The following is a 20651-nucleotide window of genomic DNA, read 5'->3' as shown; positions in this document are numbered from 1 at the left end:
AGGGCCACGCCGTTCGCCGTCGCTAAGCATAGGATAGAGACCGATAGCTCGCCGGTGGCACCCGAAAGTAAGCAGGAAACACGTGCTACCAGGATGGCGACAGGTTAATATACAATCATCGAAGCAAACAAAGTCGGGCGAGGGAGAAGAGCCTAGCGTGCGCACCCGATCTAACGTCCTCTTCGCGCACCACGCAACAACGTTGCACGGCTCCAACGCCGCACCGCATCAGCGCCTCGTCACCAAATCAATCCATCCTACTACATGCGACGGAGGACGTTGAGGTGAGGTGACGAACCAATTTCCTTTCCGCGAGGCGACGACGAAGCACGAGAGCGGAGGGGAGGAAAAACTGACGTGGGGAAACGACAGGGGAGGAGAAGCAAGCGGCGGGCGCGGGAGGGAGCCGACACGCAAGCGCGATGCTGATGCTGATGCTCATCTTTCCCCGGTTACGCCGCCCCCGCTGGCTCGGCTCGCCTTAAACTAAGCTTAAGCTAGCGGCTCTCGCCTAAAGTCTCCCTCCCTCCCTCCCACCCCCGGAGAAGAAAAGGACCAACCGCCCCCAAAACCTCTCCTGCTCTCCCTCGAGGCCTCCTCCACTGGCCGCTCTCGTCGCCTCCCCACCCATTCGAGCGGTTGACCGCGGGATTCGGCCAGGTGAGGGAATCGCCCAGCTGATCTCGTAGATTTACGCTCTCTCTCGGCTGCAATTCTCGGCGGGGTCTGCTGTTTCTGCGCCGTCGTTGCTTGGTTGGGTAGTAGTAGCTCGCCGGCCTGGCGGCTTGGTAGGGAGCTGGGGTGGTTTGCGCGTGCTCCTAATTCTGATTCTGGGGGAGTGCTGCTTGCCCGTTTGGCGAGGACGGCGAGGTGAATCCACGGTTTTGGGCTTTTGGCTGCGCCGTTGAAGTGGGGAATTTAGTTTCTGTGCTGCTTGTCGCAATTTCGGGTGGGCGCGGCTCATAATCAGCAGTAGTCTTCTTCCTGTTCGTTTCTCCCCTCCAACGGAGATCTTTACCGCAGATCCGCCCGGACCAACATTCACGTCCTACTGGAAGGTAAACCTTGATTATTGACCGATCGGTTGGTTGGTTTATTGCTTGATCGGTCGGCCGATCTCACTTTCCCCAAATTTACTGCCAGGGCAAAAAGATACCACTGGAGAGTCACGGATTCTGATTCTGATTCTGATACTGATACCAACACGATTCCGTGTAATTATTGTGTGCGCAGTACTGTAGTACTAGTAGATTCATGGTTGGCCTAATTTCATTGGAGTATTATTAAGGTATAAATGTTTGGGGCCGGAGCGCCGGCCGAAGCGTTCGGCCGGTCTCACGCGCGACGCCCGATTAAGTGGGATCGTGCGGCTTCCCCACGCGCACGTTTTATTAGTATGGACCCGCACATCGCTTTGACCTCTCAATCCTTATCTCTTCCGGAGCACACTTCGTCCCCTCAAACTCGCCTCCTTCCCTCTGTCTCTCTCTCTCTCACACACATCAGCCATGGAATCCGCACAACGTTCTGTGAGCTTTTTCACTGCAGAACAACTCCAGGCCCCCCGTTGCTGCGAGCACCTCCACAGCCGCCAAAAAACAGGAGATCACCGATGGGCGTGCCCCCCGTTTTGCTACAACTCCTTCCTTTTCTGTTGTGCTGGAACCAGTGTCTTTTTTTGCTGCAACCAGACATATTTTTTGCTACTATCATTTTTTTGATTTGCTGGACAAGAGCATTTTTTGCTACCACCGTATTTTAATTTTGCTACCACCGGCGAGAAAATTTGCTACATGCGACATAGCGGAGTCGCGACCCGCGATGACACGGAGACGACAATGTCTTGCTGCATCTCCGTCGTGCTTTTTTGCTACGACTAACGCTTTGTTTTGCTACATCCATGAACGGCGCATCGATGTGCTGCAGGCACGGGAGCTCTTTTTTTGTGAACGAGGCATGATTCTATTTTGCTTCGATCGATTTTTTTAATTTTGCTTCGATCCATTTTTTTGCTGGAACCACTCAAAAAATTTGTTACTAATGTCTTTGATTTTTGCTACCACCCCTTCTGATTTTTTGCTGGAACCATCGATTTTTTTTGCTGGAACCAATCACGGTATTTGTTGCGACAGTTGAGAGCAGCTGGGTAGTCGTCATCGTTTTTGCTGGAAGGGGCAGCACAAAAAGGTTTCAACCAGCAAGCAGAATTGCTGGAATCAGCATCTATAGAAGCTAGAACCTGCGATTTGTTTTGCTACATCAAGGGAGTGGTACAGGGCGAAGTGGAGTCGCTTGTTTTTTTGCTACATCGGGGATTCTAAAAAGCTACAAACGTCGGGCTGTTTTGCTACAACGGCGACATGTGGAATTGGCTTACTTAGGAAAGAAGACGACTGCGGTGCCTGCAGCGTGCACCCTGCGACGAGCTCGACGGCAAGGATGGACGGGGTGGCGGTGGCGCATCAGATGCTACAACCGTGGGGCGGGGAGCTTCAACCGCTTGGCCAAGAGCTTGGCGGGTATCCGACCATGACGGAGCTCGTCGGCGACCGACGGCGGGGGTCGGCGACGAGGGACAACCGGCGGTGAGAGGAGATGAGGTGGCGAGGCGAGGCGAGGGGGGCAGCGTGTGCGGGGGCGGCGCCCTCCTTCGGTCCTTCCTCTCCCTTTCTTCCGTGCGGGAGGTTGAAGATGGGGTGCGGGGGAGGAGGAGGAGAGATCTGACGGTTGCGCGCGTGCAAATCGGACGGATCTGGGCTGACCGGCCGAAAAATTGGGCCGGCGCGCCGGCGCAGAGCGCTGCTATTATTAATGTGCACCGCTACAGATTTATGTTGTACTATACCCACTAGAACCTCCCATTTATTGATCTCTGCCGTTTTTTCAGCTCAGTTGCTGGATGACTGCATTCCTTGTAGTATGTCTCTCGCAGTTGCATGTTCACCCAACATATCCTATTTTAAGAAAACTTTGCATGTTAACCCACTGGGATTCCATGTGTGGTCTCTCTCTTCGCACCAGGGGCATCCAAAGTACCAACATGATGATTGTTTGCTATCCAGACCTGATGCATATCAGGAAAGGCCTCTAGGCCGTGCTTGGAATCGGTGTAATTCAATACGGAGGTGTTTAACTTACTCGTGTATCTTACCGGCCGCTGAGCCATTTCTGGACGGAAGCGAAACGGCGGGCAGAGACGTGTATTCTTTACAAGTGTATTTAAAAGGAAGAACGGTAATCCAAACAAGCCCCTACTCAGTTCGTGCTGCGCATGCAGATGCAAGCTTTTTTATGGAAATATATTATGCAGAGGCCGGGGTAAACCCCGTTTTCGAAAAAAAAATCGATATGTCATGTCATAAGTAGGATGATCACCGAGGGTCAAGTATGGAGGCAGGCGGGCCTATTAATAGGAGATTTGGACCCTCTTTCAAAAAAAAAAGGAGATTTGGACCCCTTCTTTGGGGCATTGACAAGGTGGGTCCAGAGCGAGTAGTCCACTTTATAGGTGAGGGTGGTGGTGGAGGTGGGGTGCAAAGCATTGTAATCCAAAATGTAACGGCATGTTTGTGCGTATTCGAGAAAAAAAATTATGATCCTACTCGCTACTAGACATTGTTGGTTGCTGCTCATCTTACTGAACCACACTTCAGCGACTGAATATGTGTCTGTCCCTATATGAGAAGGGAACTTCACCCATTTCGTTGACCTTTGAACCGCACTTGCCCTCGCCACTCATGTCCACAGTGATAGTTTTGGCCAGCCTACTCATGTCACGCTCAAGGTCTCTTAGAAGAGGGAATCTGATTAGAAATGTTTCAATTTTAGCCTAATGTGCATATATGTTTGAACTATAAAACTGTTTGCTGAATCACATATATCGTTTCTCTTGTTTTTTGACATAGTGAAAATGGAAGGGAACACTAGAGGAGGCGGGCATTCTGAAGCGTTAAAGAACTACAATGTGGGCAGAACATTAGGTATCGGCACATTTGGAAAAGTGAGGATTGCAGAGCATAAGCATACAGGGCACAAAGTTGCTATAAAGATTCTGAACCGTCGTCAAATGAGAACTATGGAAATGGAAGAGAAAGGTATGCCTCCTTGTACATTAGTCTAGGATACATTCGGCTTTGCTTGCTCAAGATTTCTAGTTATTGGCTTCCAGTGTTGGTCAGATTTGTGAGTGTGTTCCTCATTCCCAGTTAATCAGTTAGTCAGAGATAAAGTACATTAGTCTAGGATACATCCGGCTTCCGTAAAGAAGAAAGTTCACCTTGTGTTGTTGCTGTGAATTAGTAAAATTTGCAGCTTGAATTTCTTCACAGGCTGAATGTCTAATGCTTTACTTCTATTGTTTTCTCATATCTTGTTTCCAGCAAAGAGAGAGATCAAGATATTGAGGTTGTTCATTCACCCTCATATCATCCGGCTTTATGAGGTCATTTACACACCTACAGATATATTTGTTGTGATGGAATATTGCAAGTATGGTGAGCTATTCGACTGCATTGTTGAGAAAGGGCGGTTACAGGAAGATGAGGCTCGTCGAATCTTCCAGCAGGTTCCCTTTTCTGCTCTTGGCATGTAGGAACACATTTTTTGGGCATAACAATACGAACTTTGCTGAGCTTCTTATTTTGATCGTGAAATGTATGGATATGCTGGGCAATTGTCCAGTGTCCACATTCCTCACGTGCTGACTCTGCAAATCCTGATCAATTTGCTCAGTTTGCATTCATCTAATTTTTAGCTCATGACCTGTACTACATTGAGTTGAAAGCTTTCCAAGGTGATTGCTTTGTCGTTTGGGTTGAACTGATCAAAAAGTTAACGTCTTCGTGATGCGTCTATTGTTTTAGTATCACTCTGGTGTCTTGTTCTTTTGATGCCTTGGTTATCTTAGTATCACTAGTTAAATCATTTTTTGTTTAAATGGCATCTTCTTCTCTATGCCTTGATTGTCTTAGTCTCGGTACTTAAATCAAATTGTGCTTTAAAACATAAAGAGATGGTATATCCTTCTGTAGGCGAATATGTAATTTGAAGGATTCTTTCTGATCACTGGATGCATATTCAGGTTTTGTCTCAATACTTTTTTTATTTAAATTTTCTTGCACAGATTATATCTGGTGTTGAATACTGCCACAGAAACATGGTTGCTCATCGTGATCTAAAGCCAGAAAACCTGTTACTTGATTCCAAATATAATGTGAAACTTGCCGACTTTGGGTTAAGTAATGTCATGCATGATGGCCATTTTCTGAAGACTAGCTGCGGGAGTCCAAACTATGCTGCACCAGAGGTATTCACTAATTTGTCTTACTTGAGTCTTTATCCTTGTGCTTCCTGACACGCATTGTTTGCGTTAATAGCTTAGTGAGTGTTTCTGTGCAGGTTATCTCAGGTAAATTATACGCTGGACCTGAGGTTGATGTTTGGAGCTGTGGGGTGATACTTTATGCTCTTCTTTGTGGCACTCTTCCATTTGATGATGACAATATTCCCAAACTGTTCAAAAAGATAAAGGTGAGACAGAACACATGTAGATTAAGTTGGACCTGACAAGTGTATACCTTTTGTTCTGAAAATCAAAAAACGGTCATGTAGATTAGTTGAACTTTAGCATTCATTTTTTATCTGGAGATTTGATGCCCCCTTGTTTGGTGTTCCAGGGAGGCATCTATATCCTTCCAAGTCATTTATCTGCTCTTGCAAGGGATTTGATCCCAAGAATGCTTGTTGTTGATCCTATGAAGAGAATCACAATTCGTGAAATTCGAGAACACCCATGGTTTCAGAATCGCCTTCCTCGCTACCTGGCAGTGCCTCCACCAGACACGGCGCAGCAAGCCAAAATGGTACCCATCTATTTCACATTTCAAGTGACTATCTTATGTGCACAGTAAAACTTCTCAACCTTTATCGACTAATATATACAGGATCTTGGATGGATCATAGGAAAAGTAACATCGATACTTTTGTCATGAAATGTTATCTTTTATGGGCATAATCTTCATATAATATTTGCAAACACAATATTATAGAAATATATGGTCAAGTTGTGGCTCAAAGATTCTTTTTTCTCAAACATGCACCAAAGTGCATGGTCATTTCGTATTAAGAAGAGAATGCCGAGAGTCTGAGTAGGCAACTTTTCAAGTGGATATCCACCTTCATAAACGTGGTTAAAGCGGGAAGTTTTCCTCCCTTGACGGTACTTTGTTAGGTAGAAATGAGGCATCATGCGGAGGCTGCCCCTCGAACTCTAGTGGACGAGCTCACGGGCCTGTGCTCTAGCCAACCGAGCACTGCTCGGTTCTCTAAAACAAGATCAGTTAGGACTAGCCCTTGGTGGTATTTTTAATACAAGAAACAACCTTGACACCCTGTTGAGTCGAGATTCGGACGCGGGTGGGCTGGCTGGATACCGCATGCCTTGCCAACAGAGCGATGCTCCGTTCTCAGATATCCACCTTCATAGCTCTTCTAACCTTTTATTTGCGAGTAGTCCACATGCCGTCCTCTTGGCCATGTACATAATTGTAAAAAAAAACTATACTGCTTAAGTGAAAGGCACTGCTCCTGCTGGTTACTTGGGAAAAAACTAGTCAAACAACAAAACTATCCAGCAGCTGTGGCTCAAAGATTTATGAGAAGGGGAAAGATTATGAAAGTTAAACATCATGTAATAATATGAAGTGAAGGGAGTAATTCCTTACTACTAGTAATCTATCCCAACGAGATGAAAAGGTAGCACCTAGTACGTTAAGTCTCCTTGCAATGCCGCTTTTATTTATAAAAAATATATTTTACTAGCAAGCTTTAAAATGCTATTTCTACGTCAATGTATGCTGATTTGCTCTATGTTCATTTCTGAAGATTGATGAAGATACACTTAAAGAGATTGTCAACCTAGGATATGATAAAGACCATGTGTGTGAATCATTGTGCAATAGGCTGCAAAATGAGGTATATGCAAACAAAAGTCAGTGCTTCATTCCATTCAGTTATTTCATAATTGACTTTAGACAATGTTTCCAGGCAACTGTTGCATATTACTTACTCTTGGACAATCGGTTCCGGGCCACTAGTGGCTATTTGGGGGCTGACTATCTACAATCAATGGTTAGTTCACATTTGCATCATCTGTGACTTGTTTAATTCATAAGGTTTAAGCACTATTAACTTTCTGAATGGATGGTTCTCCAGGGTAGGAGTTTTAATCAGTTTACTTCATCGGAATCAGCAAGCCCAAGTACCAGGCAGTATCTTCCAGCAAGCAATGATTCTCAAGGCAGTGGCTTGCGGCCATATTATCCCGTTGAAAGAAAATGGGCTCTTGGGCTCCAGGTCTTGCACATTATCCACTTTACTTTGCTTTGTTTTGCACATTCAGCTGTTAAGCTAATGCATCACTTATCCACCAGTCTCGAGCTCAACCTCGTGAGATAATGATCGAGGTTCTAAAGGCACTTCAAGAATTAAATGTCTGCTGGAAGAAGAATGGACACTACAACATGAAATGCAGGTGGTGCCCTGGGTTCCCTCAGGTCAGTGATATGTTAGATGCCAACCACAGCTTTGTTGATGACTCTACCATCATGGATAACGGCGATGCTAATGGGAGGCTACCTGCCGTGATCAAGTTTGAAATCCAGGTGTGCAATCTCACCTTCTAATACTACTGTATTCCTTTTGCAATAACAGAAATATGGATTTTCTACTCAATGTCACCTTCGCAGTCGGATCACTAGATAAAATAACGTTTTTTCTGAACCAAAGGCTGGCCAATATATTCGCTTCGTAATTGTTACTCCCTTCGTCCGAAAATACTTGTCATCAAAATGGATAAAAAGAGATGTATCTATAACTAAAATACATCTAGATACATCCCCTTTTATTCAGTTTGATGACAAGTATTTCCGGACGGAGGGAGTACAAAGTATTGTCTGCATGTGTCTGCTTTGTAACCAGTATATCCTGCATCAGCATGTATCTGCTGTTTCCATATTGATAAAACGAACTTCACAAGTTTTAGTGCTGCACAGTATTGGTTGGTCATACATCTATCGTTAACCTAGTGTGATATTATTCGTTACTGCCTGTATACTTCAGATGTTACAGTTCGCCGGCATGGTGCTGTATATGCTCTCTATTTGCCTCTGAATTTATGTATTTGTTTTTTCTTCAGCTTTACAAGACCAAGGATGACAAGTACCTGCTAGATATGCAGAGAGTTACTGGACCTCAGCTCCTCTTCCTGGATTTTTGCGCGGCCTTCCTTACCAACCTTAGGGTTCTATAGTATGGTGCCTGTTCTGGTTGAGTGATGAATAGTAAGACATATGACTGTCAGCGATGAATAAGTTGGTGCCTGTTCTGGTTGAGTGATGAATAGTGAAACATATGACTGTCAGCGATGAATAAGTGATGGGTGTGTAAATAGGCGGTGTGTTTCATCTTCGTTTTACCCAGTCCCTGACAGCGAACCGTGTTGTTTGGGTGACTAGTCCTGTGTGAAGCACCAAAAGGTTAAGTGGTTGTTATAAATAAGACTTATATGGTAAATAGGCTTGGTGAAGTTTTTTTTTTTTGAATTTTTGTGAACCGTTTTCTGATTCTGGCAGAGGCTTGATGCAGATCAGAGATTTGCTCCGGGTAGCAGGAGATCAAAATTCAGCCGTATCACAGTCGCGGAACAGGATTCACAGCAGATCCATCGCTGCGAATACAGTCCAGTCGGCCCATAGCCCTAGATTGCCCCCGAGGCGTGAGGGACGTGGAGGTCGGCGTGATCAGTATGATGACCGATTCGATCGCGATGATCGGCGTCAAGTGCCCACTCCACCACCAAGAGGTGGGTCGTACGCCCCTCGACAGCAAGATGACATACGCCAGTACAGTGTTGGGCAAAGGGTTCCAGTCGACCCCAGAGAACCAGGCTTTGATGCGAGATCCATCATCGTTCAAGGTTTGGTCGATCGGAACAGAGCTCACCGAGAAGGCCATGACAGAGATGTGCCCACCAGCAGCAGAGTTCACGTCTCAGGACCAGAGTGTTTTAGCAGAGCCATCAGGGCCGCGGTGATTCCTCCAAATTTCAGGTTGGCGACTGGAGTCAGTAAGTTCACCGGCGAGTCCAAGCCCGATACTTGGCTTGAAGACTACCGAGTGGCTGTTCAGATTGGCGGCGGCAATGATGAGGTAGCCATGAAACACCTACCTCTTATGTTGGAGGGCTTGGCCAGAGCATGGCTGAATCAGTTGGCACCTAGCAGTATTTACACTTGGGAAGATCTTGCCCGAGTGTTTGTCAGAACATTTGAAGGAACTTGCAAGCGACCAGTAGGGTTGACAAAGATGCAAGTTTGTGTGCAAAAGTCGAATGAGACTCTGAGGGACTACATCCATAGGTGGATCATGTTGCACCATACGGTGGAGAATGTATCTGATCACCAGGCAGTATGTGCCTTCAAGGAAGGCGTTAAGAACAAGGAGTTAAGTTTGAAATTTGGTCGGACCGGAGACATGACATTGAGTCGAATGATGGAAATTGCCACCAAATATGCCAATGGTGAAGAAGAGGATCGACTCCGGAGTGGCAAGTACAAGCCAACCACTCATGAAACCGGGGGAGGAAACTCCAGTCGGAAGCAGAAGCGGAAAGCCGAGCCAGCTGCTCCTGGAGAAGCCTTGGCTGTGACTCAAGGAAAGTTTAAAGGGAAGCCAAAGGACCTTGGAACCCTAAGAAGGTGAAAGACAAGGAGGGAAATGACGTGATGGATTTTCCATGCCACATCCACACGAAGAAAGATGAGGAGGGTAACTTCATTTACCCGAAGCATACCACTCGACAGTGTCGGCTCTTGATACCGCAATTCCAAGGGAAACAGCCCAAAGATAAGGAAAATAAGTCGGACAAAATTGAGGATAAGGGGGATAGCGATGAGGAATATCCCCAGGTGAATTCCACTCTGGTGATTTTTGCTGATGTTGAGAGCAAAAGTCGATTGAAAGTTATCAACCGAGAAGTGAATCTGGTTGCTCCGGAGACTCCCAATTATCTGAAATGGTCTCAGATTGCCATCACCTTCGACCAGTCCGATCACCCGACACACATAGCCACCCCTAAGAGGCAAGCTCTGGTGGTCGACCCAGTCGTCGAAGGCACTCGACTGACTAAAGTGCTTGAATATACTGTATGCAGAGACGCTAAAAGGGATGGGCATTCCGATGTCCAGACTCAGTACCAGCAACATGAGTTTCTATGGAGTCATTCCTGGCAAGAAGGCTGCGTCACTCGGCCAGATTGCTCTTGATGTGGTTTTCGGAGATTCCAAACATTTCCGCAAGGAAAAGTTGACATTTGAGGTTGTGGATTTCCAGAGTGCCTATCACGCTATTTTGGGTAGGCCAGCTTACGCATGTTTTATGGCTCGACCATGTTACGTGTACCTCAAATTAAAGATGCCTGGCCCCAAAGGTGTGATCACTGTTACTGGTAATCGCAAGAAGGCGGAAGAGTGCTTTCAGAAAGGCTCAAAGATCGTCAATGCTCAGATGGTAGCAGAAGAGTGGCAGGAACACCAGAAAAATGCAGACCCAAGTGATTTGTTGCGAGCTAAGAAGCCTGCTACAGAATCGGTGTTTCAATCGTCTGGTGAGACAAAGCTAGTTCACATCCACCCGACCGACCCCAACGCTGCTCCAACTAATATCTCCACAACACTCGACCCCAAATAGGAAGAAGCTCTCATCCAGTTCCTCCGTGAGAACTGGGACATCTTTGCATGGAAACCTTCTGACATGCCAGGTGTGCCCAGGGGGCTAGCTAAGCACCGTCTGTGAGTCGATTCAAAGGCGAAACCTGTCAAGGAACATCTATGGCGGTCTGCTGTCCAGAAAAGGAAAGCCATTGGCGAAGAGGTGGCTCGGCTCTTAGCAGCAGAGTTTATCCGAGAGATTTACCACTCCGAGTGGCTCGCCGATGTTGTCATGGTCCCCAAGAAGGACAAGTCACTTTGCATGTGCATTGACTTTAAACATATCAATCGGGCCTGCCCAAAAGATCATTTTCCTCTCCCCCGCATCGATCAAATAGTCGAATCGACTACGGGATGTGAGCGATTGTCTTTCTTAGACGCCTATTCCGGGTACCATCAGATCCGTCTGTATGGACCCGATGAGATCAAAACAGCTTTCATCACCCCATTCGGGTGCTTCTATTATGTCACCATGCCATTCGGCCTCGAAAATGCCGGAGCCATGTTCATGAGGATGATTCAGAAGTGTTTGCTCACTCAAATCAGTCGAAATGTGGAAGCGTACATGGATGATATTGTGGTCAAGTCACGAAAAGGTTCCGACCTGTTGACTGACCTTGCTAAAACATTTGCCAACCTCAGGAGGTATGATATCAAGCTTAATCCATCAAAGTGCACATTCGGAGTTCCGGGTGAAAAATTACTTGGTTTTCTCATTTCCGAACGAGGAATCGACGCAAATCCAGAGAAAGTGGGCACTATACTCCGAATGAAAAGACCCGTGCGTGTGCACGATGTTCAGAAGCTTACTGGTTGCTTGGCCGCTTTAAGTCGATTCATCTCTCGTCACGGTGAAAAGGCATTGCCTCTTTACCGACTGATGAAGAAGTCAGACAAGTTCGAGTGGACTCCTGAAGCTGATGCAGCGTTTGCAGAGCTAAAAGCCCTGCTTTCCACCCAGCCGGTGCTTGCTGCCCTGATCAGCAAAGAGCCTTTGCTGATTTACATTACAGCCATAGGACAAGTTGTCAGTACAGTACTTACGGTCGAGCGGGAAGAAGAAGGAAAAGCCTTTAAAGTTCAGCGCCTAGTATATTATATTTCTCAAGTTCTGACCCCGTCAAAGCAAAGATACCCTCATTATCAGAAGCTTGTATATGGGATCTATATGACCACGAAGAAAGTTGCTCACTACTTCTCTGACCATACCATCACAGTCGTCAGCGATGCCCCGTTGTTAGAGATTCCGCACAACAGAGATGCAACTGGTCGAGCGGCAAAATGGGCGATTGAACTCCTTCCCCTGGATATCCGATTTGAGGCAAAGAAAGCTATCAAGTCCCAAGCAATAGCAGATTTCCTCGCTAAGTGGGCTGAACAGCAACTACCGACTCAAGTTCACTCGAAGCACTGGACCATGTTCTTTGATGGCTCTAAGATGCTGAATGGTTCTGGTGCTGGGGTAGTGTTGGTTTCCCCCCGAGGAGACAAGCTCAGATATGTACTCCAGATTCACTTTGATTCCTCCAACAACGAAGCAGAATACGAAGCACTTTTGTATGGGTTGCGTATGGACATTTCACTCGGCGTCCGTCGCCTCATGGTCTATGGCGACTCAGATTTGGTGGTTAACCAAGTGATGAAGGAGTGGGACGTCAGAAGCCCAGCTATGATTGGTTACTGCAATGCAGTAAGAAAGCTGGAGAAGAAATTCAAGGGGTTAGAGCTTCATTATACCCCGACTGAAGAATCAAGCAGCCGATGATTTGGCAAAGATAGGTTCCAAGAGAGAAGCCATTCCCAGTGGTGTGTTTTTGGAACATATCCACACGCCGTCAGTTCAAGAGGACCCTTTCACCGAAGAAGCCCCGCAGCCAAAAAGTGCCACGGATTCGATTGAAGTCGAGGTCCCAGCCGTGGTCGACCTGATCATGGAAGTTTTGGTTATCACTCCCGACTGGACAGTGCCTTACATCACATATATCCTAAGAAAAGAGCTCCCAGAGAATGAAGAAGAGGCTCAACAGATCATCCGTCGATCCAAGGCCTTTACTGTCATGAAGGGACAGTTGTACAGAGAAAGCGCGACTGGAGCCAGTCAGAGGTGCATAACGCCGGAAGAGGGCCGGATAATTCTCAACGACATCCACTCGGGGACCTGTGGCCATCATGCGTCCTCTTGGACTATTGTGGATAAAGCATACCGAGCGGGTTTTTATTGGCCCAGAGCAAATGAAATGGCGAAAGAGATAGTCGACAAGTGTGAAGGATGTCAGTTCTACTCCAATATGTTGCACAAGCCCGCCTCAGCCTTGAAGACCATTCCAATCGTCTGGCCCTTCGCTGTTTGGGGGTTAGATATGGTTGGGCCACTGAGAACTGGCAGGAGCGGCTTCACTCATGTACTGGTGGCAGTCGACAAGTTCACCAAGTGGATCGAAGCCAAGCCTATTAAAAATCTTGATGCCGGCACTGCCATCAGCTTCATCAGAGAATTGATATTCAGATATGGAGTTCCGCATAGCATCATCACCGATAATGGGTCGAACTTCAATTCTGACCAATTCAAAGCCTTCTACGCTTCTCAAGGCACACGAGTCGATTATGCTTCAGTCGCCCACCCCCAATCGAATGGACAAGCAGAAAGAGCCAATGGCCTAATTCTCAAAGGACTGAAACCCCGTTTGATGTGTGACCTCAAACAGGCAACAGGCGCATGGGTCGACGAACTTCCATCAGTTCTTTGGGGATTGAGGACTACTCCAAATCGGTCGACTGGGAGAACTCCATTCTTTCTAGTCTATGGAGCTGAAGTGGTTCTGCCGAGTGATCTGCTTCACAATGCACCGCGAGTCGAGCTCTACTCTGAAGTTGAAGCAGAGCAAGCCCGACAGGACGCAGTCGACCTTCTGGAAGAAGAAAGAGAGATGGCCATGATCCGATCGACCATCTATCAGCAAGACTTGCGTCGATTCTACGCCAGAAATGTGAAGAGTCGGGCCTTCCAAGAAGGAGACTTGGTCCTCCAAGTGGACCAACAGAAGCCGCACAAACTTGCCCCTACTTGGGAAGGTCCTTTCATCGTCACCAAAGTTCTCCACAATGGAGCATACCGTCTTTACAATGTCAGTCGCTAGGTTGATGAGCCACGAGCTTGGAATGCGGACCTGCTCCGCCCCTTTTACACTTAAAGTATTCACTCGGATGAGTTGTAATAAAAGTACTCCTCTAGTTTGCTTATCAAAGACAAAAGTTTTATAATTTTCTCATTGATTGTTGTTGCTTTTGTTTATAAGAGAAATCCCCCAGTGGGTGGCTTAGCCGCGAATCCGTTTCGCCTAAGTTTGTAAAAAAAATCTACCGAGTGACGAGCTGGCCTCTCCCTCGGAGGCTTAGCTGCGAATCCGTTTCGCCTAAGTACTCAAAAATCCTACCGAGTGGAGAGCAAGCCTCTCACTCGGAGGCTTAGCTGCGAATCCGTTTCGCCTAAGTACTTTAAAATCCTACCGAGTGGTGAGCCAGCCTCCCACTCGGAGGCTTAGCTGCAGTCCAAGTACTCGCCTAAGTGTTTAAAATCCTACTGAGTGGTGAGCCAGCCTCCCACTCGAAGGCTTAGCTGCAGTCCAGTACTCGCCCAAGTATTTAAAAATCCCACCGAGTGGAGAGCAATCCTCCCACTCGGGGGCTTAGCTGCAGTCCAAGTACTCGCCTAAGTGTTTAAAATCCTACCGAGTGGTGAGCCAGCCTCCCACTCGGAGGCTTAGCTGCAGTCCGAGTACTCGCCTAAGTGTTTAAAATCCTACCGAGTGGTGAGCCAGCCTCCCCACTCAGAGGCTTAGCTGCAGTCCAAGTACTCGCCTAAGTGTTTAAAATCCTACTGAGTGGTGAGCCAGCCTCCCACTCGGAGGCTTAGCTAGAGTCCAAGTACTCGCCTAAGTGTTTAAAATCCTACCGAGTGGTGAGCCAGCCTCCCCACTCGGAGGCTTAGCTGCAGTCCAAGTACTCGCCTAAGTATCAAATACAATGTGCGCTCTGCAAGGATGACGAGGTGCAGGCCGACTGCCACCTTCTCCTTCGGAGCTACACCACAAATACGAAAATCCTACCGAGTGGAGAGCAATCCTCCCACTTGGGGGCTTAGCTGCAGTCTAGTACTCGCCTAAGTATTTTAAAATCCTACCGAGTGGTGAGCCAGCCTCCCCACTCGGAGGCTTAGCTGCAGTCCCAGTACTCGCCTAAGTATCAAATACAATGTGCGCTCTGCAAGGATGACGAGGTGCAGGCCGACTGCCACCTTCTCCTTCGGAGCTACACCACAAATACGAAAATCCTACCGAGTGGAGAACAATCCTCCCACTCGGGGGCTTAGCTCTAGTCCAGTACTTGCCTAAGTATTTAAAAATCCTACCGAGTGGAGAGAAAACCTCCCACTCGGGGGCTTAGCTGCAGCCCAGCGCTCGCCTAAGTATCTGAAAATCCTACCGAGTGGAGAGCAAACCTCCCACTCGGGGGCTTAGCTGCAGTCCAAGTACTCGCCTAAGTGTTTAAAAGCCTACTGAGTGGTGAGCCAGCCTCCCACTCGAAGGCTTAGCTGCAGTCCAGTACTCGCCTAAGTATTTTAAAATCCCACCGAGTGGAGAGCAATCCTCCCACTCGGGGGCTTAACTGCAGTCCAAGTACTCACCTAAGTGTTTAAAATCCTACCGAGTGGTGAGCCAGCCTCCCACTCGGAGGCTTAGCTGCAGTCCGAGTACTCGCCTAAGTGTTTAAAATCCTACCGAGTGGTGAGCCAGCCTCCCCACTCAGAGGCTTAGCTGCAGTCCAAGTACTCGCCTAAGTGTTTAAAATCCTACCGAGTGGTGAGCCAGCCTCCCACTCGGAGGCTTAGCTGCAGTCCAAGTACTCACCTAAGTGTTTAAAATCCTACCGAGTGGTGAGCCAGCCTCCCCACTCAGAGGCTTAGCTGCAGTCCAAGTACTCGCCTAAGTGTTTAAAATCCTACCGAGTGGTGAGCCAGCCTCCCACTCGGAGGCTTAGCTGCAGTCCAAGTACTCACCTAAGTGTTTAAAATCCTACCGAGTGGTGAGCCAGCCTCCCCACTCAGAGGCTTAGCTGCAGTCCAAGTACTCGCCTAAGTGTTTAAAATCCTACCGAGTGGTGAGCCAGCCTCCCACTCGGAGGCTTAGCTGCAGTCCAAGTACTCACCTAAGTGTTTAAAATCCTACCGAGTGGTGAGCCAGCCTCCCCACTCGGAGGCTTAGCTGCAGTCCAAGTACTCGCCTAAGTATCAAATACAATGTGCGCTCTGCAAGGATGACGAGGTGCAGGCCGACTGCCACCTTCTCCTTCGGAGCTACACCACAAATACGAAAATCCTACCGAGTGGAGAGCAATCCTCCCACTCGGGGGCTTAGCTGCAGTCCAGTACTCGCTTAAGTATTTTAAAATCCTACCGAGTGGTGAGCCAGCCTCCCTACTCGGAGGCTTAGCTGCAGCCCAAGTACTCGCCTAAGTATCAAATACAATGTGCGCTCTGCAAGGATGACAAGGTGCAGGCCGACTGCCACCTTCTCCTTCGGAGCTACACCACAAATACGAAAATCCTACCGAGTGGAGAGCAATCCTCCCACTCAGGGGCTTAGCTGCAGTTCAGTACTCGCCTAAGTATTTAAAAATCCTACCGAGTGGAGAGCAAACCTCCCACTCAGGGGCTTAGCTGCAGCCCACCGCTCGCGTAAGTATCTCAAAATCCTACCGAGTGGAGAGCAAACCTCCCACTCGGGGGCTTAGCTGCAGTCCAGTACTCGCCTAAGTTTGAAAAATCCTACCGAGTGGAGAGCAAACCTCCCACTCGGGGGCTTAGCTGCAGTCCAGTACTCGCCTAAGTATGAGATTCATTCCGCTCTGCAAGGATGACGAGGTGCAAGTCGACTGCTACCTTCCCCTTCAGAGCTCCACCACAAATACAATGTGCGCTCCATCCCGATCCGCAAGGACGCAAGTCGACTGCAATCTGTGCTTCATTCCTACCTACAAGAGTGCATCACAAGCACTAGCATATATTCCGAGCAAAGAACAATGTTTGTTCGAAGACAAATGCAAACATATTCAACGGCAAACCCAAGTTCAGATAGCATCCTACGGATCCAGAAGTGCTCAGGCATTGAGCCTGTTAAAGTTTATCGGTTACAAAAACCACTCGGCATTCCGAGGCAAATTTAAGGCATCAAGCATAGAAGTTTTTTACTCCTCCGGTGGAGGACTAGAAGGCGCGACAAACTCGTCCAGGTCGATTCCATCTGCAATCCGAGTGGCAGCAACAATGAAGGTCTCCATGAAAGATCAGAAGTCATGCTTCTTGGTATTGGCCACCTTGAGAGACGCCAGCTTGTCCTCTCGCGCATCCTTGCAGTGAACACAGACCAGAGACAGAGCAACATCAGCACCACACCTGGCAGAAGACTTCTTCCATTCTTGCACTCGACTTGGAACTTCGTTCAGTCGAGTCATTAGAGACTCGAGGTCATTATGAAGTGTTTCCCCCAGCCAGAATGTTGTGTCGATGCGCGAGGTTGCAACCTTCAGTCTAGCAAGATAGTCGACCACAACAGCAACACGAGACTCCAGTCGGAGCACGTTCATGGTAGCTTCATCCTTCGCAAGAGAGTTGATGGGATCCAGGCTTGTCTCCACTCGACTAGTCTCTTCCTCAAAGTTTTGGCAGAATTCTGTAAACACAACCCAAAGATAAGCCAGCAGTTTTGTGGTAAGTCCATAATGACAAGCCAGTCGGATATAAGTGATTACCTTCAAGCATGAGGAATAATTTCTTGGCGAGCCCTCCCAGATAAGCCTCTAGGTCATTATTCTTTCCCGCCAGTTCGCTAGCCTTGTCGCTCAGAGCAATCTTGTCATTCTTCAGTCGGCTAGCCTCTTTGTTGGCCGCATCAAGAGCAGCTTTCAGATTGGTGTTTTCCTCTTCAAGTTTACCGACTGAAGTCAACTTTTCTTCTGCGAGCTTGGTCTTGTCTGAAGCCGTTTTCTGCGCCTCGGCAAGGTCAAGATCCTTCTTCTTCAGAGCCTCCTTTAGTTTTTCTACAAAGTAACAATGAGGTCAGAATCAAGAATGGACAAAAAAGTAAGGTCAGTCGTCAAGATTCGCACCAAACATACCTTTTGCTTCCTCCTTTGCCTTCGTGAAGTTCTCCTGGACAAGCTTCAAGTCAAGTTCGAGCTGGATATGTTTGTTCTCCAACCCAGTATAACGAGCCACAAGCTCGCAAGATTTCTGCGGAAAGTCAGTCGACAGACATCAAAAATAGGTCACTTCCAAGTGACTAAGAGAAAAAATCGTAGCATTTTTAAGACTACAGCTGAATCAAAATATTCAACAGTAGTCTCGGGGACTACACCCAGTGGGTGCACTTAGCATGCCCCCACTGGTTCTACCGACTCGGATCGATCAATCGACCGAAAGAGATAGAAAGTTATGATCCTAAACCATAGCTAACTGCCAGCAGTCAGCCATTGTGTCGTCAAAAAAATATGTTCTTCAGACCATAGTCGACTGCCAGCAGTCGACCATGGTCTTGGGGACTACACCCAGTGGGTGCACTCAGCGTGCCCCCACTGGTTCCATGATTCCATTCGACCAGACTGAGTGGAAAAAGTAAAGTGAGGAAGTTCAAAGTATAAAGACTATAGTCAACTGCCAGCAGTCCACCATAGTCTCGGGGACTACACCCAGTGGGTGCACTCAGCGTGCCCCCACCAATCCAAAAATTCAATCGACGCACCCAGTGGGCGTACAGATACTAAGATCTTCAGAAAGAAAAGTTTTCAGGTACCATATCCTAACAAAACAAGCGGTGATCAGCTAACCTGGACATTGCTCTGAAGAGCTGAGCTTGCATCATAAGCTGCTTGGCTGGTGTCTCGGATCGCCTTCACCTGCTCCATCATGACCCCCACCTGGCGTATAGCTTCCTTAGCAGCACCTGCTTGGTCCTCTGGGACGTGATGTGTGGAGAAGAGGGAAGGCGGATCAGCACTCGACGACGAAGGGCGGGCACTCGTCAGCGGCACCGCAAAGGACACGGTAGCCCGAGTGACGTTGCCTCCCTCCGGAACCAGCGTCTTAGGTGCTGATACAACCTGAGCAGTCTTGCCGGCAGATGTCTTCCTGTTCCTCCTTTGCCTCAGCGGCTCCTCATCGTCATCATCGGGGAGATCAATGACATGAGATGGGGCTACAAGAAAGATTCAAAGTTAAAAATGAAGATCCAATCGACTTAAAGCGAAACCACAGAGATCATACCAAGGTTGGAGGTAGCAGCATCTTCCATTTCATGGTCCTCGTTCCTGGCTGAGGTCTCGGAGGTAGCGGCACTGCAGATCCCAGAAATCAGTCGGTTAGCTAACGAGTCGACCAAGAGTTTACTCATGCCAAACAAGAAAACACAAGTTCTGCCATTACCCGGAAATAGTGGGAATCACCATCCTCATCTTCGGCAGGGCCTTCGTCGGTTTTGAAGACGCTGCTCGGGGTTGCTTCGATGCTTTCTCAGTCGGTGCCGGAGAGGTCGTCCGAGGGCGTTTAGTCGACTGCCCGACAGGCACGTCCGCCTTGCCACGCTCGACTGCGGGGTCATGGGTGAGCTTGGATCGTCTTTCAGTACGGGGAGGCTCGGTTTCCTCCTCCTCTTCCTCCTCCTCTTCCTCACCAGAGCCGGCATCTTCTTCATCCTCCTCGCCATCGGATTCCCACTCCTCCTGACTTTCACCCCCGCTCCCTTCCTCCTCCTCGGCCTGTTCCTATGCCCTGTTGGGCATCGAGTACATCTTAGTAGTAACCTGGAAGACAACAAACAAGACGAAAGTTAGTCGACTGGATTATAGCAAAACGGAATAAAGGAAACATGATCACAGTCGGAGGTACGTAATTGGACCTTGTCTGGTTCGTATGACTGGTCGAGTGGAGGGATCCTCCTAGCTCCACGAGGGTTATCTTTTTCCCTGTGATGGCGGTCATCCACCTCTCTAGTGTGGCGTCGTCGACCTCCTCCGGATGGACCCGAGTGGTGTCTTTAGTACCTGAGTACATCCACATCGGATGGCCTCGATATTGAAGTGGTTGAATGCGCCGTCGAAGGAAAACCTCCAGAAGATCCATGCCAGTCACCCCGTCACGGATGAGCTGGACTACACGCTCGACCAACACCTTAACCTGAGCCTTCTCCTCCAGAACCACCTTCAGAGAGGACGGCTTGTTCACTCGGTCCATGGAGAAAGGACGGAGTCTAGTCGACTGCCCTGGCGTCGCCTGGTCTTGGCAGTAGAACCAGGTCGACTGCCACCCTCGGACTGACTCGGGGAGGACCATGGCTGGAAAAGCACTTTTACTTCTCATTTGAACCCCAAGACCCCCACACATCTGGATTACTTGGGTTTTCTCGTCACTCGGATTAGCCTTTTTCACCATCTGGGAGCGACAAGTGAAAATGTGTTTGAAAAGGCCCCAATGCGGCCGACAACCCAAGAAGTTCTCACACAAGGACACGAAAGCGGCGAGATAGACGATAGAGTTGGGTGTGAAGTGGTGGAGTTGTGCCCCAAAGAAGTTCAGAAATCCTCGAAAGAAAGGGTTGGGCGACAGAGAAAACCCGCGGTCGATGTGGGTAGCTAAGAGGACGCACTCACCCTCCTGAGGCTGCGGCTGCCACTCCTTCCCCGGGAGCCTCGCTGATCCATGAGGGATCAGTCCCTCATTAGCCAGGTCGTCGAGGTCTTTCTGGCGGATGGTCGAGCGTATCCAGTCTCCCTGGATCTAGCCTTGCGGCAAACCGACCCGCGACGAGGATCCGCCCCGACTGGTCGCCCTCCCCT

At 48.4% G+C, this 20651-nt stretch overlaps 1 protein-coding gene across 1 annotated transcript; it reads left to right on the top strand.

Annotated features, from left to right (window-relative positions):
• Window positions 1-507: 507 nt before the first annotated feature.
• Window positions 508-8571, top strand: LOC119290708 (serine/threonine protein kinase OSK4). Its single transcript, XM_037569339.1, has 11 exons — window positions 508-660; window positions 3906-4094; window positions 4380-4564; window positions 5123-5305; window positions 5398-5529; window positions 5676-5861; window positions 6883-6972; window positions 7045-7128; window positions 7213-7353; window positions 7431-7661; window positions 8195-8571. Exons 2-11 carry the CDS (start codon window positions 3911-3913, stop codon window positions 8306-8308), a joined length of 1530 nt encoding a protein of 509 aa, XP_037425236.1. The 5' UTR covers window positions 508-660; window positions 3906-3910; the 3' UTR covers window positions 8309-8571.
• Window positions 8572-20651: the final 12080 nt, after the last annotated feature.

The sequence above is a fragment of the Triticum dicoccoides genome, chromosome 4B, assembly GCF_002162155.2.
Source record: "Triticum dicoccoides isolate Atlit2015 ecotype Zavitan chromosome 4B, WEW_v2.0, whole genome shotgun sequence".
Lineage (NCBI taxonomy): Eukaryota > Viridiplantae > Streptophyta > Magnoliopsida > Poales > Poaceae > Triticum > Triticum dicoccoides.
Note: the sequence above shows the minus strand (reverse complement) of the source record. Positions and strands in the feature narration are given on the sequence as shown.